This window comes from Danio rerio, chromosome 11 (genome assembly GCF_052040795.2).
Source record: "Danio rerio strain M-AB ecotype USA chromosome 11, GRCz13ab, whole genome shotgun sequence".
Lineage (NCBI taxonomy): Eukaryota > Metazoa > Chordata > Actinopteri > Cypriniformes > Danionidae > Danio > Danio rerio.
The window spans coordinates 12,325,001-12,352,379 of record NC_141031.1 but is presented as its reverse complement, the minus strand read 5'-3'; the positions used below and the strand labels follow the sequence as shown (position 1 = coordinate 12,352,379).

The window sequence follows — 27,379 nt, the reverse complement described above, 5'->3', positions numbered from 1 at the left end:
TTGTGTTTTGTGACTTGGTCCGAATGAGTGTATGGATGTTTCCCAGTGATGGGTTGCAGCTGGAATGGAATCCGCTGCGTTAAACATATGCTGGATAAATTGGTGGTTCATTCCAATGTGGCGACTCCAGATTAATAAAGGGACTAAGCTGAAAATAAAATGACAGAATGGACTTGGTCCAGCACTGTGGTCAAAAGCATTTTTCAAATATTGCTAAATGAACTTTTAGGTTAAACATTACTTTTACTTCAAGAAAAAAAATAATAATTGTACTCTTTACTCTTTAAGTTTTTTTTTTATTCTGTTGAACACAAAAGAAGCTACTTTGAAGACATTGTAAACCTGTAATTATTGACCTCTAGAAAAAACAAATATTATGGAAGTCAGTGGATACAGGTTTACAGCTTTTTTTTTAAATATCATTTTTGTGTGTTAAATAGAAGATAGAAACTCAAACTGGTTTGGAATTGTAGGATGAGTAAATGATGACAGAACAGTTTTGGGTGAACTTTCCGTTTAAGTATATTTTGGCGTCATGCTGCATACCTGTATTTTCACTTGTAATTTTGGAGTACTCTTTTACTTTAAAAAAAAAAACAAAAAAAAAAAAACATTCACATATGTAGTTTTGAAAAAATCTAAGCAACACACATACAAACATTTGTAATGTAATTAACATCTCATTTGCCAAGAACTGACCAAACAAAATCACATTTTTGTGCTAACAAGTAAACAATACTATTTGTAAACTTCAGAAACTCGTTATTAACATCACTACTTGCAATTAAAGAAAATCATTTTCAGAATGTTTTGAAATGTTGTTATTTACTCCCACGTTATTCCACTCCCATGTGATATTTGTTCATCTTCAGAACACAAATGAAGGTATTCTAGATTAAATCAAAGCTCTACCATTCTCCATAGACAGCAATGGTCCTTAGAAGACAAAAAAATGAAGTAAAACATTGTTAAAACATCTGATCAAGTGGCAGCATTACTACATGAATTATGGTTGTGCTACTAACTCTTATAGCAATATGTCAAACTGTACCATAATAAATTTTCTGCCTTAAAAATATTGGTGAAGAGTCATGTTTAGATATTTTGATTTTGGTAGATCCACTGAAGTCACATTGAAGTCTTTGACAATGTTCTTGCTTCCTTTCTGTTCTTTTCTGAGAACTATTTTTTAAATTATAATAAACAAACTTGGAAAATTGGCTTTGCCAAAACGTTGTTAAAACACAAATTCCTTTAACCATGGTTATACAAATTATATTATTGGCACAAAAATAATTACTGCATTTATATTATAATAAAACCATTGTTTCATTTGATAAGAGAGTTGCTTTTGTTACAAGTGCCTATGTTACCATAAATCATTTATTTAATTAAAAAATATGGCAGATTGACTTTTAACGATATTGTTTTTGTTTGTTTTGTAACAATAAACTGCTATAACGTTTTGGCTTTTTTAACTTTACAAGAGAAAGAGCTTATCCATGTAGTTACCCTAACTTACAGGTCTCACTTTCCGGTTGCATTCGGTTTTTTTCGGCCTCCTGCCTCCATTTTGTACCGACTGCGGGATTTCCGGGATTCCATTGAACTGGGTTCGCTGAAGCCCAGCGGTCTGTCGTGAAACAACATCGCCCCAATTCACAGGGCAGCAATGTTAATGTCAACAAGCGATAAGGTTCTGTAAATCTTTGCCTTTCGTGCTTTCATTTCTCGCCGTGGACGGTTTGTAACAACTTTAGAGAGTTGGCAGAAACCAGCCGTCAATATGACAGCGCACCACTGTAAGCTCTCGCCCGACTAACTTAACGTTAGTTAACTAACTTTCCCGTGTTTATTCGGTGACCGGATAGGCAGAAGAAGATCATCGGCTGAAGAACAGACGGTTACTGTGTGACATTAATGTTGTTTGGGATAAGATATCAGTCACATCGCGACCGACAGGTAAGCTTGCCGACGTATTTACGTTACAGATAGTGACTAATATTATTAATATAGTTGTTATAGCTCCTTACACATATTGTACAAGAAGCGCAAGTGACTTTGTGAAAAGTTTTTTGAATTCGTGTGTTTCGCTTGGGTTGTTTATTAATCAACGAGTCCTTTGACCGGGTTTGAGAACCGATTCTTTCAAAAGATTCGACTCAAAAGAACCGTTCGTTCATGGATCACAATAATGTGCTTTTGAAGACATTCCTATTGTCTTAAAACTTTTGGTTTTGCCTTCTATACACACATGTAATTGATTAAACTAGTTCAGGATGTTTGTGGCATGACAGGTATGGTCACAGACAGTCTGTTTAAATATTTAGACACGAAGATGGTCAGACACGTCATGTTCACAAGCTGAGCTCTGAATTTTTCACTTCCTTGTTTTAGACTCACGACAAAGAAAGAGTTGAAAACTACGAAAACACTGGTCTGGTGTGACACCAGTTAACATTAAGTATACTTATTTTAATGATTATGTTCTTCAAATAGTTCTGTTATTGTATTATGCATTCAGACGCATCTTTTAAGGCCAAACAAGAAATAACCCTCTATGTTGTTCAGACGTATTCGACACATACATTATTCAACGTATAAAACACATTTAAATTGCTAATATACAGTATACTCTCTATTATATTTAATTTATACATAACATTTTTATCCAGAAGACCAAAATGTTTGTTCAGCTTTAAGATAGTTTCTTTATACCTGCAAAAGCAGACTATTTGTTTATAATACATGTAGAGTTGCATAGTAATAGTAATAGAAATAATGATAGTGATGAATTAGAGATGCACAAAAACATTAAAATAAATGATTTGCAGATATTAAAATCTCAGTTGCTTTATTCTAGTTTTAATCTAAAAAAATATTACTCTAGAATGTAACATTTTAAAGGATTTTACTGCATAAGACATATTCCATGACTGAATGATAACTTGCTAAAGTATTTTAAAACTATCAGTCAGATGACAGAATGCATTGTAATTTGTCTACAGCACATTTTTCTGTTGTATCTTTGGTAAAAGCAAGGCCATAACATTTTGCATATTAAATTTGATACTTTTATAGGGTTTAAAACTATCTGTGATGAGACTATTTACATGTGGCAAAGAAAAATCTAAATCAAATTTCATAATTGTGAATGTGAAATGTGTCAATAATGACTTTTATTACACTCAATTAATTAAACAATTAATTGTCTTACAAAATGACCTCGAAGACAGCTTTATGTCAAATTTGATTTGAATCTTTAACTCCATAGCAAACAAAGCCAGCTGTCACTATAAAGACGAACTCCAACCTTACAATATTGACATCACATGTACTTTTATGCATGTCATTAATCTCAAACCAATTCTTGCAGCAGCTGGGTGTAATAAACATGGTTGCTGACAGATTTGGTTTAGCTGATTAAAGCAGAGATGCTCGCTTGTTTTGACATGTTATGCAGCAATGTGAAGAATGCCAAGCTTAGTTTACTGGATCAGCTTTTGTAATACATTTAGTATTTTGTAGTACGATGTTATTTTCTAACATGAAACTTGCTCTGGTGGTATTTATCAGATTTTGGGCAGCCTGCATTTTTTGGTACATTTTTAAAAGTTAATTTTGTAGGGATGATGTCAGAACCTGGAAGTAGAAATAGGCAATATGGACTTAGCTAACCTAAAAATGAAAATTATTTTAGTAATTTTTTGCTCTAATGTCACTCCAAATTCCTGAGACCTTTGTTTATCTTTGAAGCACAAATTTATATGTAATTTAGTTGAAATCTAAGACCTCCCTCATCCTCCATAGACTGCAAGGTTCTCAGCCTGTTCAAATTCTAGAAAGGTACAAAAAAAATCCTCAAAACACATCATATGCCTTCAGTGTTTTAATTGAATTATTATTAAGATAGGAGAATTCTTTTGTGCACACATAAAACAAAAATATCAACATGAGCTACTGAGTGGGACAATCTCTTCGCATGAAAGTGTAGAAATAAATGAAAGCAATGACATCATAGTACCACATGGCCAGAAGAAAGAAGAACCCTGCATGTTATAAGGTTGTTGCTAGATCAGATACAGTTGTGGCCGAAAGTTACAGGAATTATTTATATTATTTTTTACATTTTCCCATAATTGTATTTTGTTAACGTCTACCCCAACTCTAAACCCAACGGTCAAAGGAATGTAAAATAAGTTGTTCATTCATTCATTAAATTATTATCTTTTTGGCTTAGTCCCTTTATTAATCTGGGGTCGCCACAGCGAAATGAACTGCCAACATATCAGCACATGTTTTACGCAGCGGATGCCCTTCCAGCAACCCAACACTGGGAAACACCCACACACTCACATACACTATGGCCAATTTAGCTTATTCAATTCACCGATAGCGCATGTTTTTGGACTGTGGGGGAAACCGGAGCACCCAGAGGTAACCCACGTGTACACGGAACAGTAGTTGTACTGAGTGTTATTCATGTTATTTATTAAATTACCCAATAAATTGTATTTCTTTAACATCTACCCCAACTCCAAACCCCACCGTCACAGTATTGTAAAAAAATATTAATTATTTTTATACAATGTAACAAAAAATGATGTTATATTGATGTTTGTATCCGCAGCTGTATCCTATTTAGACGTTACCATGTTATAACTGGTATCGAGTTATGGTGGATAAAGAGCTGTTTATATGCTCTGGTAATATGCAAAGCATGGTAATGCTGTATTGACTAAACCAGGGCTGACCAAATTTGGTCCTAGAGGACCGGTGTCCTGCAAAGTTTACCTCCAACCCCGATTAGACACATCTGAACCAGCTAATTAAGCTCTTACTAGTTGTACTAAAAGCTTTCAGGTAGGTTTGTTGAGGTAAGTTGGAGCTAAACCCTGCAAGACACTGGCGCTCCAAGACTAAGGCTGTTTCTCAATATGCTTTCTTCAGCGATCTTGCGTCCTCATGTTCTCGTGTAACGTCATCATCAACTGCCAAAGTTCAGATCCAAAACTTAAGAACAGAGGATGAGTGAAAGTTCCCGGATGTGTTGTTATCGAGGATGCACCTATACAGACTTGAGTGCAAAACTCGCTGTAGGAGTCCCAGAAGTCACTGAGACTGGAGTTAGGAAGCGCAGCATTTTATATAGATTTATTATAAAATACAGAGATGTTTCCCTTCAGAATTTCCCTAAATGAAATGGTCAAAGTAAATATCACCATGAAAAAGTTTATAAAGGCATAAGCACATTAAGGGAGTTTATTTGTTGAAATTTGTATTTAATTTTTTTTATTTGTATTGTGCAAAGTACATTTGTAAAGTCTTTATGCATAAATTGTTGTATGAATGCGGTAATGTTAAATCATTTTCAGTTAAAAACATTTAAAGGTCTTGTGACCATCAGGAAGAACGCAGCATCTAATTTATCAGAGGATGCCTTCTGTGTTCTTGCGGCCTCCCGACTTCGTTCTTCCAAACTGACCTGACAAGACTTCTCTTGGCGTTCTTGAAAGTGAGAAATAGCCTTATGGATTTTAAGGGACTGTTTCATATGGCTTTATTAATCATTCTTGCAGTTCAATGAACGCAAACTGCCATAGATTATTAAAGACGCAAACCCCTCACTGCACGACAGCTGCGCACTTTTAGCAGACCTCCTCATTCCTGCAGCACGAAGGCTTTATGATTGTTTATGAGTGCCAAAAGTGGTGGATCTGTTCGGCGAAATATCTGACTGCGAGTCACCACATCCCTAAGGACTGTTTGGTGAAATATTTGACGGCATATTATACGACTGAAACGATATAACAAGAGAAATATCCTTTGTGCTGAGCGAGAGCGCTTACTAAACAGCGTAGCATCAATGACGTAAGCGTGCCCAGGTCGATTGTAGTGTGAGTGCGGGCCGTCGGGGGAGAAGGGAGAAGGGAGAGGGGACAAGCGTGCTTTGGCCCAGTTCGAGGCAACTGTACATAGTGTGAGTACGGCCTTAGTTTGGGCACCCCTGGACTAGACCATTGGCTCCCAAAGTAGGGGTTGGAATCCCCTGTGGGGATGCTCAAGGCAATAATGGAAGGGTTCGCTTGGTGATTTACAAAAAACAATTAAATTATATTAAAATATTAGAAATACAATAGTTTATCCACAACTGATAAAAATAAACACAAAGATAAAAATAGTAGTTAATTGTTGCACTAAAACAACAACATGCAAATAAAAAGCCTTTTCTTCTTTTTTTCTTCCATGGCTTGGGGAGCCCTGGGTGATTATGTTAGAATAACACAGCAATAGCATCAATTGCAGCAGATCGGCATGCAACTAAAAAATAAAAAGCTCTACGATACAACATTGCGGAATCATGTCAAGCTTTCTGACACTTTTTCATCACTCAAATACATTAAAAATAAATACAGGTCACAACTGAATGTGGACAATGACGTTGTGGTCTTAAAAACATTGTCCACCATTCTCATTAGGTCAGGTTAACGTTGAAATTAAACAAATCATTAATACATTACATGGTTGTTAGACTGTTGTGTTTTTATGTGTGTTGTCTATTTGCTCATATTTATATAGGCTTATTGGTGTGTGTGCTTTATTTGCAGTACAAATTGCTGTCTGGACGTACATAGCTTTGGAGTCAAAATATCTTAGGAAATCTGTTTGTGAACAGGCTCACAAAACATTTCTTCATTATACAGATCCTTTTGTAGGTTGTAACTAGGGCTGGGTGAATAATCGAAAAGTAATCGAAATCGACATTCAAAGTCTATAATCGGTCCAATTTATTCAATTACTTTCCCTACCGTGTGTGAAGTCACGTGACCCCGCTCTGTTGAGGCTTATTTAGACTTATTTTATTATAATTTATGCTTATTATTATTCTGATATTATACTTCGGCTAAGCGCACGCGTACAGTCCGGCGCAGACAAGGGTGGGAGAGCTGCATTTTAGGCAATGTGTGTTTTAATTTCAGTCGTTTAACGTTGATGTTCAATAAAGAATCATAGATAGTGGTTTTACTTCAGTTATTTTGAAATCAAATGGTGCACCCTTCATTCATAAGTCTCTCACTTGTAATATGTGAGCACATTTACTGTACAAAACTTGTCTGTAAACTTTGAGGGAAAAACATAAATAAATAATCATATAATAAATTATACATAATTATATACCACAGTGGCAAAGCAGCATGGTGGATAAGACACGGAGCACAGACGTTCTTGCTTTTTATCATTACATCATCTCTTATAACAACTTTTTTTAATGCGCATACTGGAATTCTTTTTGTTAAAAATGTTTCCATCGTAGTAGTTAAAAAAGTTTATCCTACTCAGTTTTGCGCAGAAGTTTTTAATGCACGTTTTTAAAATTTATGTGCGTCTTGGCGTTTCCGTCAACCGAGCTTTTAAAAAATTTATTTATTTATTTTTATCTATTTTTTTGATGCGCATTTCCAAAATGCACGGAAAAATAGGTGGATGGAAAGCTAGGTAGTGTTTGTTTTTGTTTCTAATAAGAACATGTCTTTACTACGTTTAGTAAATTTTAACATGTACTAAAGAAAACATAACAAAACATACACTTTATTAAAAAATAACTGAATACTATATTTGAGTTTCAGTACTGCATGTTCACCACAGACCAAATTTTACTCATTAATTGGAAACCGCCCTTTTAAAACCCCGAAGGAGAATTTCAAGGGAACCCATGGCACACTCTGTTTGTTTGTGTATTTTTTAAATAATTATTTATTGAAATGTTTTTATTAAACAGAAAGTATAACATATTTTTACATATTCATCTAAATGCCACTCTCAGCAGGGTAGGCACCATTGAGATGTTCACAACATTTTACTTCAGATTTTTCAAATGTTCACTTCAACAAAGAAGAACTTAGTATAACTGAGTATATCTGGGCCTTACAGGTAAGCAGGTTTAAAAGTGGGTCATGAGTTTATGCAAGAGGCAGGTTTATTCCTTTATTATGCTGCCCATGTGTTTACAGTCTCATGTCGATTTCAGCATTCAGACCACATGCCATATTTAATTCGGTGTTTGCTTCATCGGTTTGTTTGGCAACATCAGTTTCAGAAAAACACCCGATGTAAAAAGGGCATTTCCATTACAATGTGTAATGGCATACAGGTTTTCAGGGTTTTTGTGCTTCAAACTTACTTCCATTAGTCAATGTGTGACTGCAGATCCAGCTCAGCGACATTCCGGTTAGTCCTGCTCAAGTATTTTATGTGCACACGTGAACCAGCACTCATTTCTAGAGTTCCTTATTGGAAGCAAACATCAACCTTTCTTTGGAAAAGAGGATTTTTAAAATCCCATACTTTTTTTTTTCTCCCATCTTTATTAACTTTCATTAGTCAGCTAAGAGAATTTGCCGGGGGTTTTACTTTTCAAAGATTTTTACCTGCAGTTATGCATGAAAGACTAAAAGCTGTAATTTTTTTCCACTGCAGAGTTCTGTGAGGATAAGTTCTGAAGATTAAGAAGACTGTTGTCGTTTTTGAAGGTTTGCCAGGATGCCTATTCCTCCTCCTCCCCCTCCGCCTGGACCTCCACCACCCCCCACCTTTAGCCAGGTGAGTGTGAAGGAAAGTGAGCAGCATGTGTGTCCATTCTCCTGCTGTTCCTGTAGTTCACCTTCCCTTTGTCAAGCTGCTCTCTAATAAAATATGTTTTATGGTGAATGTGATATAGGGCAATATATCATTTGAGCATTATGTGCGCATCTGCAGCATTCACATTGCTCGATTAGATTAGTTATTAAATATTAAAATATAAAGATATTATTAAATATTATTGTTTTTAGATGATTTGTACAATGATGACCATATTATTTTACATTTGACTGTTCAATTTCTGTACTTGGATGCTGTTAGACTTCCCAGAAAACTATATATATATATATATATATATATATATATATATATATATATATATATATATATATATATATATATATTAGCGCTTTCAAAGTTTGTGCGTTAACGCATGCGATTAATTTTAAATAATTAACGCGTTAAAAAAAATTAACGCAATTAACGCAGTTGCAGGTTTTTTTACTTCCTGTTTTGGTGGACGTGTGTTTAACATGCAAGAAATGTGGATAAGACAAAGGAAGCACTTTTTGAAGGCAAGTTTCAGTATAAAACAATTAGTCGCATCACCAGGCTCTCCAGAGTTTCAAGCAATTTTGGGCGTTTCATTTTTAACTTTCGACTTCTGTTGTAAGTTGATACCGCATGGCGAACAGAAAGAAAATCCTCCGCATTTCGTGACTCTGTGTTCCTTTAAGGTAATAAAATCACTGCTTAGGCTACACGGTAGAATTTTAATAAGAGTATAATCTTAATCATATTAAAATCGGAGTATTGGTGTCTTATGTGAATGTACTCAGAAAGTTTCTGGTGAAGTTGCGAGCTGTCAAAGACAGGGCATTACTCTGCCTTTCAGCATGAGCCTTCCAAGTTTAGCGTGTTTCCTCATTAAACGCAACGAAAGCGAATACTTCGCGTTGTTGTGTCAAAAGCCTTGTGAAATACAGTAATACTTTAGAACGCTTAGTTTAAGCAAATTTGATGAACGTGATCATGCGTGTTGAATCTGAGGGGAGTCGCTCCAGTATAAAAGGCCGTTGGGGCCAAAACGTCTGCAGCACGTTGTGTGTGTGTGTCTGTGTCAGGACCGTTGAGGGGTATCAGGTGCGAGACGTACCTGAAGGACGGTGGGAGTGAGTTGCGCGCAACATAGGCTACCTGAAGAGCTAGGAGGGATGCGGGGGAGAGGGGTGTGCAATGTATTTAACGACCGGTTTGCGAGAAATTATCATTCATTTGCGGGCATCCGGGAGTCTCTGTGCACTTGCGGGATACTCCTAGTCTTAGCAACTGGATGAATGTAAAGGAGGATTAAGCAAAATTGTTTCTACTCTATAACTAATGTTCTCAACTCACAGCAATAAAACTTTACAATGAGTGCAACAGTTTGTATTCTATAGTTTATTATTATAATTTTTCATTTTCCATATCTGCAATTCCTGTATTTTGGCATTTTTTTGCAGTCCACGTAGAATCCAACATGGAAATCAATGTTTTCTTTATTGGCATTGATTGTTTTGAAATTTAAATGTCATTAAAACGCCTGTGTTTTAATTTCTGTCATAAATATGGCTGTCAAGCCAGGATCTTGATGGTTTATTGTGGGTATGTTGTTTACATGAAGAAATCTGTGTTACAAGTTAACAAAAATTCTATTAAACAATTATATTTTGAATTTAATTCTAATAAACAATTATATTTTGAACTTAAGTAGTTTTTGTCTTGCGTTTACATTCATTTTACATTTAACTAGCCAAAATTACAAGTTTCAGTTTTTTAAATGCGATTAATCGCGATTAATTTTTAAAAAAAAAAAGGTGCGATTAATTAGTAAAAAATTTTTAATCGATTGACAGCACTATATACACACACACTCACACACACACACACTCACATTTTTTAATCTCTGTCTTTTTTTATAAATGCTTGTAATTTATTTAATTTTATGCAGATGCACTGCATAGAAAAAGACTTAATCATCCAATGCCAAGTTTAGACTGCCCTGATTGTTTTAGCCCCGATTTTGGCTTGTCGACAGGTTTTGAGAAATCACCAACAAATACCTGAAATAACAGACAAATCGGTGCTTGTTCCGTTGAGTAACAATCACACAGTGTCAAAGACACGATCTGAAAGAATCACAGATGAGTCGCTGACACCCATGAGATATTTGGCATGCTTAATATCTGGAGCTGTCAGTGATTCAAATCATGCAGTGTGAAATGTGTTCTGATTGAAAATAACATCAGCGATCACCTACAGCCAGAGCAGCATCCACTAACATGGCTATAAGTTCATTTTCTACCGTACTAAAGGCTTCTTTCTCATTATGTAGTTGAATACAAAAGATAAACTATGTGACATCGTGTTGTTTACATGTCACTTCTCACGTGTGTTTGGTTGTAAGACGTAGTTTGCAGGCCGAGACGAAAGTTGGTGGCGATTCTTCCTATTGAAAAGTCATGCAGTGTGAAACCTTCTGTCACCGATCCATCTTGCAACAAAGCAGCGATGAAACGCTACCCCAGATAGTCATACAGTGTGAAAACATCTGTGACAAGACCACTCATGCAGTCTGAACTTGGCATAAGTTGATATAAATTGCTTAAATCTTCCCAAATAGAGCTGTTCTAATCATCTAGGGCATGAATACATTCATGTCACAATATGCATATCAGCAAAACAAAATATCGCAATATCAGATTTTTCCAATATCGTGCAGCCCTAATTTGATCGTTTAATTACTATTAGTCACGATTTTTATAATGAAAACACTTTAATGGATGTTTTTAAAAAGGTATAACTACGTAGAATTTTAAGTTATTTATCAAATATTGAAATAAAAACCATATTTAACTTTTAAAATATATTGTTTGTGAATATTATTTATTTCTATTTCTATTTTTTGTGTATCGTTATAATAAATGTATATTAAAATATATGTTTATAATTGTTTATAATACTATATATTAAAGTATTGGAACTTCTTGAAATGACTTTGGCCCAATCCCAATTCTATCCCTTAGCCCTTCCCCTTACCTCTACCGCTCATTTTGCGCGTTTACGTAAAGGGGAAGGGGTGTCTCAAGTCTTCTTAGATTGAAGTCGTAGGGCTAAAGCTGGATTTATAGTTTCAGCTGGCATGGCGCGGACCCTCGCTGACTGGGCACGCACCTCGCGAAACAGATGAGACTTTTATACTTGACGCGTTCGCAGTTAAGATATTTGGGGGCAGTCAAAAGAAACTGACTGTAAAGTCAGATGAATAAACAGAGAAGTAGAAGTTTCCGGAACTACGTCATATCAATAATATCATTCAATATTTTAAAACGAATTATTTTTATTATTTTTATAAATAATTTTAATGATTATGAAGATTTTTATAACCATTTAAGATTTTTTTAAATCAAACTTTCATGGATCACTTGCTTTTGTTCATATCGTGGACCGTTTTACCTATTAATGTTTATTCAAATATTAATAACAGAACATGAGTTGCTCTACAAATCTATTTTTATTATGGCAAGAATAAAAGCAAAAAAAGTACACTTACTAAAAAACACAGATGTTTTTTAGATTTAGCCCACTCCACAATTCAGACATTACTGACTGGCTAGTTTGTCCTCTACTGATATGCTAAAAAGGCAATAATGGTCCTATGCCTATAACATTTCTGACGATTATCACCAATAAAGCCTAGAAAAACAGGACATCAGTATATTGTAAACTGATAGGTTTAAATATTCTTTTCCAGTTATTAGAGAAAATCTGAAAATTGTTCCTTAATTACAGTTTTGCTACTTTTAGATTGTTTTAAAAAAAATTGTAATGTATACATCAGTGTAAAACCTATGACTGGTGGAAAAACGTTTCTGTAATTTACTTAAATTGTGATTATATTTTCTTTTGTTGGGGGAACTATCCCTTTAACACGAATCAAGGACAGAGAAGTAAATTAGATGAATAATATTTTTAAAAATTACTATTCATTTATTCATATAGGACTCATTTACTGATGTAGGATTTTGAGATTTTTAACGTTACAATTTTCCATTCTGTATAGCAAAAATTAAGTTGCCTTTTTTTTATTTTGAGTGTGTGCCTACCGAATTTTTTTTGTTCCACAGAAATGCAAGTGCTGTTCTTTTATTCTGTTGATGTCGATTTTTTAAAACTCTTATCTGATATTTCATATGACATTGGGACAGTTTTAAAGGCTCAGATTTCCAAAAAAAAAAAAAATAAATTGTGTATAAATATATATTATAATTCAGAAAATCAAATACTAACATAGCAGAGAGATTTAGTGAATTACAATTCTATTAACATCAGTAAATGTCAGTGAATATTGTTAAATAAATAATGAAAACATTTTTCTACATACAAATGTTTTTCCGTTCAGGCAAACACGACCGCTCCAAAACTGAACAGAGATGAAGCAAAAGGAAGAGGTGCTCTTCTGTCAGACATCTGTAAAGGTGCCAAACTGAAGAAGACGACCGGGGTCAATGACAGAAGTGCACCTGTTATTGAAAGTAAGTCGACTGGACTCCACTACAAAATACAAGTCATTTTGATAAGTAATTTTTAAATTATTGCATTAATATTTGATCAACAAAACTATTTTTTTTTACAGAGGCTGGAGGTCGAAGTGGCGGAGGAGGAGGTGGAGGCGGCGGTGGCAGTAGTGGTGGTGGTGGAGGAGGAGGAGGTGGTTTTGGAGGTAGCTCTGGTCCAAAGGCCATGGGAGGGTTGTTCAGTGGAGGAGTGCCTAAATTACGACCCGTCGGTGGTGAGTTTCCTTTTCAAAAACTTTTTCCTTTCAAATTTGTGAATGTATGCTCAAAGTTTAAAACACAGTTTATATCTCGTGTGTTTAAGGGAATAACATATTTACATTCCAGCAAACTAACATAATATATGAATAATAAACAATCATTTCTATGGGTTGAGAATTTATAACTTTTTCTCTTAGATTTAGGCCCAATCCCAATTCTATTTTGTACCCCTACCCCTTCCCCCTGACCCTTAAAACCGAGTGTGAAGGGGATGGGCTTCAAAATGTGCCCCTAAGAAATGGGACAGCACTACAACACCTGCACAGGTTTTTATATGTCATCGCAATCTCATGCTTCATGAGATCAGATGATCGCGACTGCTGTAGTTATTCCAGTTGTGTTCTTTTTTGGTATTTATCTTCAAGAAATCACTGAAGGCTTATATTATGTTATCATAAAGATATAATGTGGCAATAAGATCGTAACTATCTGTCATTTACACAGTGGCCATATTCATTTATGTAAATACGCCAAAAACAACATTCCCATTATAGCAGACACTGTAAAAAGGTCATTCCCAGCCACTAGACTTTTCTTACAGGGTATTCCAGTGTCATCGGTAGGCCCACACGGAATATGCGCGCGCAGAATTCTGCAGATTTTTCACAGATTTCTGCAGAATTCCTCAGATTTGTAGCCCATCATTAATTCTGTTTATTTACTTGAGTGAATGTGTGTAAATCTATATTTATTCAGTTTTTAAATTAATTACTATAATATTATTGACTAATATGAAAATGTTCATCTGATTTATGTACAATGCAGCTTGTACAGTAATATTTTCTGTCTTTTAGTAGATATATTATATGAGAGACTTGCTTTGTTTACCAAATAATGTGAATCTAATTGGATTTGCATTTTAAACATTAAATAAAAGTTAAAAAGATAATATTTTTTATTTCACATATTAAGGTTTTAGTTATGATACTCCCAAATAATTCCACAGAAATTCACAGATTTTTACCAAAATTCTCTGCAGAAATAGCAAAAACCATCCACAGATTCCATCTGGCCCTATTCATCGGGTGTCAGAATGTTGTGGGACTGCTTTACAGGAGTTATGATTAGATGATTATGATTATAGATCGCGAAATTTAGCGTTTTTTACTTTATCGTTTTTTTTTTTAAGCATGACGGTAAAACATGAAAGTGGTTATGAATATATTAAAACATGTGCTTGTTTGTTGTAAAAATGCGTAATAATAACAAAAAAATACCAATTTGTGGATCTCCTTACTTCTGGGTGCAGCTATATTGCCATTGTAGCTGGTGTATTCTGGAAAATTTTCTTAGCCCTTGGTTTCGAATGTTGTCCTGAAAAATCTCCATTCGAAGGCTTATCTACCCCTTCCCCTTAGCCCTACGCCTTCAAGCTAAAGAGAATTGGGAAACCCCTAGCCCTGGTTTTGCGTGTTTCCGTAAAGGGGTAGGGGTGTCCCAATTCCCAAAGTAAGGGGAAGGGTTAAGGGGTAGATTTGGGATTGGTCCAAAGTTTCATCTCCTGCCTCTGTTCAAAAAATGTATCGCGATTCATATAGTATTTGTATCAATTTTCAACCGTCTCACGGTGAACATACCAAAAAATTGTTACATCCCTAAAAATATTACAAAATCATTTCAAAATCACAGTTCTTCTTTGATGCACATCAAGAAATGGTTTTGGTAAATGTGTTTTAATCGTAGTTTATGTATGTCTTTTAATTGAATAAAAAATGCATTCAATTTATGATATTTTTGCAAACCTTAGAGTCTGTTTACATCTTGGTGTTTCCATTCAACATTTTCTTATTCTCTTTTGTTTATTTATATTTTTATTGTTTATTTATAATTCAATAATATTCTTTTCATTAACTTCTCATTTATAAATGTCCACACAGACAGCTCTGTAGGACGATCAGCTTTGCGTCCACCTGGCTCTCGCCCTGCAGTACCTCGAGGTCTGAGTAATTCTGAAGTGGACGGCTCCAGTCGTGGTGATGGAAGTCGCACCTCACCTCCCGAACAGCAGCGAAATCATCGTCCCTCACTTCCAGACGTCTCCAAACCATCGGTTCCAAGCAGTTCTTCAAAACCCACCAACTCCGCTCCTCCTCCACCTCCACCCTTCAATCGGGCTGGCAATCGCGGACCCTCTTCAGCTCAACAGGGCTCTGGGCAGAGCCGTGACAAACCCTTTCCACCACCACCACCACCTGTAAGCAAAGGGCCTCCTCCTCCACCTTCACCTGCTCGTGAGGGGACTCCTAGACATCCTCCCCTTTCATCTCGCTCCTCTTCATCATCTTCAATTTCTTCTGGAAATGCACCTCCACCACCTCCACCTTATCGTCAGCCACCTGCTGCAAATGGTGACCCAGCCCCGGAGTTGCCACAGAGGCGAAACTCGCTTAACAGGAGAGGCCATGGTAATGCTAATGCCCGTAGCCAAGCTCCACCTCCTCCACCACCTTCCCAGCAGAACAGACGCCCCCCTCCACCAGCACGTGATCCAGTGGGACGCAGCACAGGTAAAACATCTTAAGATAAAAAAAATCAAGAATGGTCTAAAGGCCATTTTGCACTAAACACAAAGCAATAAAGTGAGGCGAATCACCAAAAATAAATCTACATCAAATTTATGCCTCAGCATGAAAGGATAGTTCACTCAAAATTGAAGATTCTTCCAACATTTACTCACCCTTGACTTGTTCCAAACCAGTTTGAGTTTTTTTGTTCTATTGGAAACCTGTAACCATTGCAGTGTTTTCCCCAGGTTTACAGTTTTGGGGCGGACACAACGCAGCCTGGCTGTTCAGACTCACACTGACCCAAGGAGTCATGTTTTTTTAATGACAGCAGTAAATAACTGAAAAACTATTTGAACTGTACATCCGTTTGTAAATTATAAATTAGCATTTATTTACATTTATTGTCTTATTTATTCACAAACTGTGCAGCTTTTGTCACTGCAATGTATCTTCATGGGCTTCTGGAAGAACATTTCCTGAGCCTCTTGCGATGGAAAGTCAGAAATGTCTGGCCCATTTATTGAGACATTTATTAAACATGTCTCTTCTAAAAATTGAGATGTGAACATGTCATGGCCAGAAGCAGCTTTACAGAAAATAATTCATCCATTCATTTTACTTCAGTTTAGTGCCTTAGTTATCAGGGGTCTACACACGGAAAGAACCGCCACAGAAAAACTACAAACAATGTAATTTGGAAACATTGCAAATGAATAAAGATGAAAATTTGTTAAAATGCTCATCAATTAATCTAATACTTGTTTACTAAAAGGAAATAGGCCTATAAACTACTTAAAGCAATGAGAGTATTACAAGAGGTTGTATTATTAAATATTTGTTTAATAATGTTTAAAAAGTTAGCTAATAATTCCAGCCAGCTTTAAGTGGACTTGCAATATTGTCAAAACGCTGAACTTTCAGTTGTTCTATGTAAAAAGGCCTAAATACATGCAAAACCATTCCAATATTTTGCTCGTCTCCAACTATTGACAGCAGATCCCTCAATGAAAATAAAATCTTTACTGCTCTATTAATTTAACCTAACAAATGTAATGTTTAGACCATCATTGCTCTTCTAGCAATCTGTTCTCTTGCTCATTCACTCTCGTCGCCATGATTTTCAAGTATTTGAATTAATTTTGGGGGATCATGGACTCCGTATGAATTTGCGGAAGACACGCAGAGCTTCCAAGACCGAGAGAGGTCATAACTAGACATTAGATAGAGGAGATGGCTCGCTCGCATCACAGCATTGGATTTGTGCATAGTATCTGAAGAGTGGGGCGGGATGCAGGGACTTATTTGAGGATCGTGCTGGAGACGTGCGATTTCTGGGAGATTATCATTTGTTTGTGGGCATCTGGGAGTCTCTATGCATTTGCGGGAGACTTGGGATGTCTGCATCTGTATATATTTTAGCTGCTGTGATGCAAGCGCAGAACAGAAATGACATGCTGTTGTGTAAATAAGATATTACATGCAGCTATTTAGCTTGTTTATAAAAAGTTGAGATCTGGTGCTATATAGATAATAAAATTTACGTGACTTTAAGGGGGGTGGGTTCAGCCATTGGGAGGGCGCCCCCCCCTAATATAATGGTTGGGGAAACACTGCATTGACTTTTGTAGTATTTGTTTTTCCTGCTATGGATTTAAAGGTTTACAGGTTTCCAAAATTCTTCACAATATATTCTTTAATGTTAAGCAGATGGTTTGGAACAAGTCAAGGGTGGGTGAGTGAACTAAACCTTTCAAAGGTGACTTCGGATTAAATTTTCCACTTTTGTACATTGTTTTTGTGTTTAGTTCGATTTCTTTCGTGTCTACCAGCTCAGAAAAGTTAAACAGGAAACATACATCTATTGTTTTTAAAACAGTCTGAGTGTATTTATGTGATATGATTGACCCTTTTGAATGCCCTGCTAGTTTAGACATAATTTGCTAGTTCTTTATATGTGCCTGCCTCCAAGCAAACTACAAGCCCTCTTCCTACCCCTATTTGTAAACGTATACCAAAGCAGCTAATGATAAGGTGTTAATACAAAGTAATCCTGGCATGAAGTCTGCTGTGTGTTCTGGTGTAACTTTAGAGGTTCGCAGGTGTCTTTACACAGAATAACAGATTCAGAAAAGGCAACAACAAAATTAATTAGTTCTATACATATATATGAAGGGAATGTCTCAGAAGAAGTGGGCAAAAACCTGCTTCTTTGTGAAAAACATTTTATTGCCTCTTGTTTTACAATGACAGGCAATACGAAGTTAGACTTGCATCAAATTTGCATTTAAAGGTTTATTTTTATTTGGTTACAGTTATCAAGCACCAACTTACAGTGCTCAGAATATTTAAGTAAATATTTGGATCCATTTCTCCGTGAATATAGGCCAGTGGTTCCCAACCTGGGGTCCGCGCCCCCCTAAGGGCTTATGTGTGTGTGCAGCACGATCACGCATTCAGAAGCATGCGGCAGGTCAGCATTCATTCTCATTCGCACACTGAGACGAGCAGAGGAGCGCAGACATCTAAAGTCATCTTAACGTGAACGCTTTAATGGTCAAATAGGTGTCAAAACGCGGTGTTTAGTGATTATTTATATTAACCCTCATTTGTATAATAAACAAACGAGTTGAGGATCAAAAGACGTGAAAGAGAAACCATTAAAGATACAGCGCGCTATAATCCTTCTGCCGCCTGTTTTTATCATTATTAAACAAACATAACGAGAAAGCCCTCGCTGCTCTTGACTGAAGGACTGCTGTAGCTAAAGTGTTTTTCTTACAGTGAAGATGCTTAAAGCACAGTTTGTTTCATATTTTTATTCTATTGTATTTATTTCTCTTTCCATTGCAGGGTGGAAAATAACTGTATGTATACACTTGAAGTCAGAATTATTAGCCCTCCTGAATATTAGCAAACCTTTTCCTGCCCAATTTCTGTTTCATGGAAAGAAAATTTAATAACTTATTTCTGAACATAATAGTTTTGATATCTCATTTCTAATTACTGATTTCTTTTTGTCTTTGCTATAATGACAGCACATAATATTTTACTAGATATTTTTCAAAATACAAGCATTCAGATTAAAGTGCAGTTCAAAGGCTTAATTAGAGTAATAAGGCAAGTCATTATAACGGTAGTTTATTCTGCAGACAATCAAAAATAAATATTGCTTAAGGGGGCTAATAATATTGACCTTAAATTGGTTTCAAAATATTTAAACCTTTCTTTATTCTAGCTAAAATAAAACAAATAGAAGACAAAATATTATAGGAAATACTGTTAAAATTCCTTGCTCTGTTAAACATAATTTGGGAAATATTTATAAAAAAAAAAATCTCAGGAGCGCTAATAATTTTGACCTTAACTGGCAATGGTTTTGAATAATCGTGATTACAATTATGACCAAAATAATCGGGATTATGATTTTTCCCAAAATCGAGCAGCCCAAAAAATAAAAAATAATCTAAACACATGCTTAAAATTCCAACATAATAGTGAAAATAATTAAAATAAATAACTTTAAATAATTATTTAAATTTTGCTCACTCGCGCAATCTGCTTGTCAACGTATCGTAAAGGCAAAATCAAAACAAAAATGGCAGACAAACGTAAATGCAGTGATTCTTCAGAGGCGAAGAAAAAGATTAGACAGTATGACAAAGCCTACCTAAATTTTGGTTTTATTGAAGGCCAAGACAAGTTAAAACTGATTAATTAATATTTTCTATACATATTACTATATATTAATATTACACAAACACACACACACACATATATATATATATATATATATATATATATATATATATATATATATATATATATATATATATATATATATATATATATATATATATATACACACACAGTACATATGTGTGTGCGTGCGTGCGTGCGTGTGTATTTATATGGTGGGGGGGCTCCAATGTTTGTATATGTTTATTGGGGGGGCCCCAAAGAAAAAGGTTGGGAACCACTGATATAGGCAATGTATTTTGGTGTATTTAAACAAAAAAATATTTTTTAAACATATAGTTATTAAAATAATATTTTAGTCACCAAACATATTTAGAAATTGTAAGATAATAAAATTGAATTCAAGCAACATATTTAAAAAAACGGCAACCTACAAAATTTCAACCAAATTTGTAATTTTTTTGCTTCTTGAATTTTTTTCTCTTTAAAAAAAAAACATAATTTAATATATATCAATAACAAAATTTTGACTATACAAATTTTTGGATCGCTTTCGTAAGTTTAATGTACAATTATACGGTCTGGACGACCGCCCAGCAAGATCTTTTGTGTTGTCATTATAAAGTGGAAACAGCACCAAATGCTTCATACCAATCATACAAACAAAAGTCAGCAGAAGCTCAAGCTTTGGTTGAGCACTGTGTGTGCTGCGCTGGTTAAGCTTCACCTTATGAATGGATAGTTAGGCTACTACAGGTATTCGTGATCCAGCCATAGAGAGAGGCAGGGTTGAGCAGCAGCTCATTAGCATTTAAATAATGGATATCCTGTCGCAAAACGCGGTGAAAATTCCTGCATGACGGTAATAGTCCGATTTGTGTTTACATGTCTGTACTGCACTTCAATAATACGACTAAAATCGGCATACTCCACATCATAATTCGATTTCTCTTTAGTTTGATTATGACCTTAAACTGATTAAATTAATAAAAAATCGCTGTTTACATGGCAGACTCTTAATCAGAGTATTGTCGCAATCGCATTAAAATTATTGGTGTCCATGTAAACGTACTCAGTTACAACAACATTGCCAGCCTGCCTACTACAATGCTCATCCTTAATCTAATCTTCTCCTTTTTTTCCTTTTGTGTGTATTTATATTTTTTCCTTATGACTTTATCCTAATTTAGAGAATATTGTGCATTGGAAGGGGTTAAAGTTTGATACACCAGAAACAAATTATCTATCATGCTTACCGCTTATAAATTATTCAACTTTGGAATCTTTGATTCATACATTAATTTAATCACGTTTACTGTGAAAGGTCTTAGATCCACCTCACATTTTCATAAGTACTGGTCCTGAAACAAATTTTTCCAATGGTATTTTTAAAAGTGTTTATTAAACATTGTAATCCATGAACCCTATAAGCTGCAAGATGTATCACAGCTGTATAAACTTAACATAAGCAAAAATATATTTAATTATTATGTGTATATAGAAACAAAATAGTTTGTTAATTGTAGTTACTATAAGGACAGAAACCTACAGAGTTCAACTTTTACATTACATTAAAGACGCCTGATCCAGCTAATCAAGTCGGACAGGCTAACTAGAAAACTACAAGTGAATGTATTGGAGCAAGTCTGGAACTAAACTTTCCATTACATTCCTTACAGTACTGTATAGGAGTGGGCGGTTATGCTTTCCTTTTGTTTTGGTGCATTCAAATCATGTCGGAAAGATTGTATTTATGAGTTAAATGCAGATGATTATTGGTGGGAAAACTCAGGATTTTATAAAGTTTTTATTAAACATGCTTGGTAACGGTATTACAGACATTTTGGCGGTTTCAAAACCTTTACTTTTCCAAACCACGGTATACCTTGAAAACAGATATTGTCCCATGCCTATACACAATACATGCTTTCAATAGTTTTCATGTGAAACTGAGCTTTTTCAGAGGAACGAATGGAATATATTAGTGCAAGATTACTTAAACAGGGGCGGGAAAATGACACATTGACCGTTTTATCTTGATGAATGTTTTTTATAATCGTTAAAGCCGACAATCGAAATTTAAATTTCATTGCACAGCCCTAAATTTAGTTTTACTAAAAGATCTGTTAGTTTAATTCTCTTGGTAGTATCTTTCTAGAGTTTATGATTACACGATTTAATGTATGTGATTATTCTTTTAAATGAAGGCTTTAATAAATGTAAAATGGCCCTCATTTAAAATGACATGTTTTTTTCAGCTCCTCAGGTTCCTCCTCCTATATCTCGTAATGGTATTCGGGAAACACCACCTCCTCCGCCTCCTTACCGCGGTGGCCCACAGACCTCCTCTGAGCCCCCGAGTCGTTCGAAGGCTCCTCCTCTGTCCTCTTCTGGACGTCAGTCTTCTGGACATGCGCCTCCTCCACCTCCACCTCTCCGCAATGGACACGCGTCTTCCGCCTCAAGATCCTTTGCTGGTGAGTTTCATTTGCTTCATAGAACAAGTGATCTCATCGTTTTTGGATCATTGTGTTCTCTTAGTTGCTGATTTGTTTGTTTGTGGGAAGTGTTTGTAGATCTGAACTTTGATTCTAGCTGTTTGCTGAATTGCATTGCTGTGTGCATTACTACATTACTAATAAGATGACTTATTACAGTCATCAACCAAGCCTTCTCAGAACACAGAGATGTGTTGGCTGATAATGAAAAATGAGGTCATCTTTTTACTCCAGATACAGTAATTAAGGGTGCTTTCACACATGTGGATTGACTCTTTTGTTCCGAAACAGGGATTAAAATTGTTACAATGTTTATTTTTGTTCTTCGTAAGCAAGAAGACAATAGAGTGGAGGAACTATGACATCAATTTGTATGCAAAAATCCGGAAGTGAATTAGCATTTTAGCTGTTCCAGTTCCTTCGTCCTGAAGTCAATGGGTTTTTTCAATAGGATTTCAGTTAAATCGCCTAAATAAGGTTCGTGGCTAACGTAAACTCAATATACTTTTACGGTTTATTCTATGACAGAACATATCACTTACATCACACTCTTGATTTTTTAAAATCTGTTACGCTTCTCTTAAAAAGAAGGTTGCTATCATGTTACTAAACGGGACTACAGGCGGTGTCGGAGACATTATACGTAATTGAGCTGAGCTGGTCTGGAACGCAGCTCGCTTGCAATGGCCTTTTGGATTTCTCTGTAATTTAAGTATTTTCATGAATAGTAGTTTAAAGTTTGTAGTATTTCTTTAAATCCACTGATGTGTTAATATGTGTCAACATAGTCAATTTAAAAAACATATATATGGTATAAAATGGATCTTAATAGAAGGATTAATAAACATTTCAATTCCAAAAAATGTGAATATTCTGACTATTTGTTCATTTGTCAGTTTTAGCAGGGTTGAGAATCATTATTATCATTCATTCATTCATTTTCTTTTGGGCTTAGTCCCCCTTATTAATTCGGGGTCACCACAGCGTAATGAACCACCAACTTATCCAGCGCGTTTTTACTCAGCAGATGGGATGGCAACCCATCTCTGGGAAACATACACGCACACACATGCACACACACACACACACACACACACACACACACACACACACACACACACACACACTCATAATTCAACTTTACTGCATGTCTTTAGACTGTGGGGGAAACAGGAGCACCCAGAGGAAACCCACGTACATGCAAACTCCACACAGAAACGCCAAATGACCTAGCCGAGGCTTGAACCACCGACCTTCTTCCTGTGTGGCGACAGCACTTCCTACTGCGCCACTGCGTCGCCTCATTACAATCGAGTATACAAAATTCATAAAGGGAAATTTTTAATCCAAATATTTTATCTGAAATATCCGTTTATGTGAAATAGGTCTGTACTTACATAAACTGACATTTTGTGTGATCCATCTTATTTTGGCAAAATAATTAATTAATCAAAATAAATAATAATAAATAAATAAAAAATTCAGAGTAAATTTATAACTTTTGACCTCAACTGTGCTGTATGTATGATTTTTTTTCATTATTATTGGTGTTATGCTGCTTAATTATTTGACATATACTAAGAATTGTTTTATTATCTTGTTTTTTTAATACTTGTTCTGCACTGGATGCTTCTGTCACTAAGATAAATGTAAACTCACTTGCCACTCAGTACTCTTTCTGATTCTGATTTTTTCCAGATGATTTTGAGTCCAAGTATGATTTCCACCCAATAGAGGATCTTCCTCCACCTGAAGAATACAGAAACTTCCCGAAGAGCTATCCCAGCCACAACCACAACAACAGAGGTGACAATCAAAATCAAACATAAAGGGTCACGAAACACCAAAACACATTTTTTGAGATGTTGACAGTCATATATGTGTCCCACGCTGCTAAAAACACTATTAGGACACATATATTTAACAAAAAAAATGAAAATTGGTTGTTTTTGCGTTATTTCGAGCAAGTCCGTTCTTCCGGTTTGAAAATAAATGTTGAAGCGGCGATTAGATCTTTTTGTGTATTCCAGCATGTAGACTAGATGTCTGTACCCGCGAGTATAAAATAACGTCTTTGAGTTTTCAGCATTAATTCATGAGAAAGACTTGGTTCTTACTAATCAGCGTGTTCTATTGTGTATGTGGTGCAACTTCATTTATATGCATGATAGCTTTGTTTTTACCTGTTAAAGTGTTTAGACGGCAGAGAGAGGCCTCGTTGTGTTGCCAACTTTAATTAAAACAAGTGGAAGAAGAAGAATTGTTCAAAGACACGGGTCGTCAGTGTTGAATTTATAAATATGCCACTACAAAGGTTTTGTTTTCAATTCCTCGCTATGAAAGCGTAGCTGGACTCACATGTGGATTACAATGGTCTGCTAACACGCGACACTAATACGTTTGTAAGAAACATTTTTTTACTCAAGAGCTTTTCCCATCTGGAAATGGTGAAGTCCGTATTTGCCACTCGTCTTATTTTGTAAAAAGATGCGGTTCCAGCTGGTGTTGATTGTCCTGTCTCTACAGATATGAGAAATGTGTGTGATCAGTACTTTTTGTTTGTTTATTCAGATGGCAAAGTTAGTTAGTCTTGTCAGCAGTACTCTTTCAATTTTTAAAGACATACCTTAGTCCAAATTATTTTGTTACCAAGTTTACAGTGCGTTAATATTACTACAATATTAAGGACTGATAGAACAGCTGTAAATGCTGCTCTCCGTATGTAAACACCTTAATCACACTATTACCATTGTGTGGAAAAATTTTGCGGTATTTTGTGACGGGATAGTCTATAAACACATGGCTTTCTGACGCTACTTACCGAGTGCATCTAAGTTAGTGAGAAATGTGGAGCTTTTTTTTCTCCCATACGGCATGCGGTATCAAACATTCCATTAAAAGTACACTTATCCAGCAGTTCCTCACATCCAATATCTCGTTAGTTTGGGGAGGGCATGCATGAAATGTTCCTAAACTAAAGTGAAGTCAACAAATTATTTATTTGGCGATTAGTTGGATTGGTGATGTCCATGTTAACATAGTCACTGTCTTTCTCCCCTGCGTCTGTGTGTTGTTTTGCCTTTGTGAAAATTATTGCATGGTCGAACTGAAACTCCCATTTTTATGCAAAATCTTCCCTCTTTCCCTCCCTTGACACTCCCAACTAAACAGAGTTGGACTCGCCCACTTTGCTGACTTTTTTCAAACTAGAAGAGTGAAAACACCCTGCTGAGACGGGGGTTTTGTGGCCCTTTAAACATTACCAACAGTTTTTTACAAGATCAACATGAATACATCACTTCATGCCATATTTTCTTGCTTTTAGTGCGAGGTGCTCCTCCAGCTCCTCCAGTTGGAGGAAGATGAAGAGAATTCAGTGAAGAGGAGGACCAAAAGAAACGGAAATACGTACACGCCGTATACGGTATATATTTATGTGTGTGTATGTACATACACACATTACACATACAGATGCATCAAATAATGTGACATCTTTTTAGAAAAACACTACAAATACCAACACGATCTCAGATCCAAACCACTCCAGAATGCTGTACCTCTAGATCTGAAAACACTGTGCAATATTTCTCCTGCTGCCCATGAAAAAGAAAAAGCACCTTTTAATGTTGTGTCTGACGGAAAACAGCACAGAAAAGAGACCAAGGCAGAGCAGAAAACTCCAGTTACCATGAAGCTAGATGTGTACAGTCTACGTTTCCGTAAAGCAACCAAAGTTTTGTTTTTAATTCAGTGAGAAAGTGTGTAGCACTTGTAGATTAACCATGCCTATGCATATCAGACGCAGAGTCTGTATTTCTCTGGACAATCCTTTTATTCTCACTTTTTATTCTTTTTCTTTTATAATCAATGAGGAATGACTTTAAATTCTGAATGTTTGTTTACACTACAAGGGCCATGAAACAACCTTGTTGCTTGTTCAGTTCAAGGTTGTGTGTTTTCCTGATTATTCTATAAAATCAGACTACAACAGCCAAGTTTTAAACTGGCTTTTTAAACTTTTTAAACTTTTTTTAAACTATTTTCATTTTTGGCTCCGTTAAATTGAAAGCAAATTGACCAAATTAACACTAAGTGCCAGCAGATCCATTTTGAAATGGTGCACACACTTCCTCTTGCTGGGTACCAATGCTTCTGGGTCATTGCTCTCCCGTCGGTTTTGTTTTAAACCTAAGCCAAATTTTAGGAAATGCATTCCAATGGATTTTTGTATAAACACACTACAGATGCTTTTTCAAACGGGCCTGTATTAATTTTATTACGTTGTATTATATGTTATTAAGTGACCTAGTGTGTTCATAATGTTCAGGCACTTCTGAAAGAAGCTATTATTGGGAATTGGTGACCAATCATTCTGACTTGTAAAAGTCATTTTATCTGTTTCTTTTAATATGTGTCAGTATAATTCTGAAATAAAATGTGGTAATGGGTAATACCAGTTATTCTGTGCTTCTTTATACTAATATTAAAGTGCTGCTTGTCTTGTACACAGCTTTAGAATTGTTCATGTTAATATTCACCATTTTTATTTCAGAATGCCTATATTGTTGCCACATAGACTGTTTCATGCTTTCTGTAACTGAGGCCGTACTCACACTAGGTACAGTTGCCTCGAACCGGGCCAAATCGCGCTTGTCCCCCCTCCAGTCTCCCCCGACGGCCCGCACTCACACCACAAATGGGCCTCGGCACGCTTACGTCATCGCTGCTGCGCTGTTCAGTGAGAAGCGCTCTCTCACTCAGCAGCACAGTGGAGATTTCTCTAGTTATATCGTTTCAGTCGTTTGTTATGCAGTGACATGCAGTCAAATATTTCGCCTAACAGTCATTAGGGATGCAGTGACACGCAGTCAGATATTTCGCCGAACAGATCCGCCACTTTTGGCGCTCATAAACAATCATAAAGCTCTCGTGCTGCAGGAATGAGGAGGTCTGCTGAAGGCGCGCAGCTGTCGTGCTGTGAGGAGTTCTCGTCTTTAATAAACTACGGCAGTTTGCGTTCACTGAACAGTAAGAATGATTAATAAATCCATATGAAACAGTCCCTTAAAAGTCACGTCTCGCTTTCAGTTTCGGGCTTTGGCGCGTTTTGCACTCGCAAGCGTACCGTGCCAAAGCCCAAGTGAACCGCGTTTGTTGGCTGCACATACATGATGTGAATCTCCCGTTCCACCACATACCAATGGAGCTCTACTGGATTGAG

At 35.9% G+C, this 27,379-nt stretch overlaps 2 protein-coding genes across 3 annotated transcripts in view; both read left to right on the top strand.

Annotated features, from left to right (window-relative positions):
• Nucleotides 1-18,676, top strand: part of npepps (aminopeptidase puromycin sensitive) — a 302,499-nt gene extending 283,823 nt beyond the window's left edge. Inside the window, exon 16 of the mRNA XM_087272136.1 lies at nucleotides 18,473-18,676. The gene's annotated coding sequence lies outside the window, so the exon portion shown is untranslated. The remainder of the gene's footprint in view (nucleotides 1-18,472) is intronic.
• On the top strand, nucleotides 1,587-26,609 carry wipf2a (WAS/WASL interacting protein family, member 2a). Of its 2 annotated transcripts, XM_087273387.1 has the most exons (8): nucleotides 1,587-1,962; nucleotides 8,479-8,601; nucleotides 13,022-13,154; nucleotides 13,256-13,411; nucleotides 15,335-15,964; nucleotides 21,919-22,137; nucleotides 23,857-23,964; nucleotides 25,484-26,609. In XM_087273387.1, exons 2-8 carry the CDS (start codon nucleotides 8,542-8,544, stop codon nucleotides 25,522-25,524), a joined length of 1,347 nt encoding a protein of 448 aa, XP_087129513.1. In that variant the 5' UTR covers nucleotides 1,587-1,962; nucleotides 8,479-8,541; the 3' UTR covers nucleotides 25,525-26,609. The 2 variants fall into 2 exon arrangements, 1 of the variants encoding a protein (XP_087129513.1); XR_015502395.1 differs by lacking the exons at nucleotides 21,919-22,137; nucleotides 23,857-23,964; nucleotides 25,484-26,609 and adding an exon at nucleotides 19,950-21,130 and having other exon boundaries at nucleotides 15,335-18,347.
• Nucleotides 26,610-27,379: the final 770 nt, after the last annotated feature.

Excerpts from the sequence above, each read along its gene's own strand:
- wipf2a (XM_087273387.1), top strand. The coding sequence starts at position 8,542 with ATGCCTATTCCTCCTCCTCCCCCTCCGCCTGGACCTCCACCACCCCCC. Across the intron at positions 15,965-21,918 it reads TCCAGTGGGACGCAGCACAG|CTCCTCAGGTTCCTCCTCCT; the intron begins GTAAAACATCTT and ends TGTTTTTTTCAG. Across the intron at positions 23,965-25,483 it reads CCACAACCACAACAACAGAG|TGCGAGGTGCTCCTCCAGCT; the intron begins GTGACAATCAAA and ends TCTTGCTTTTAG.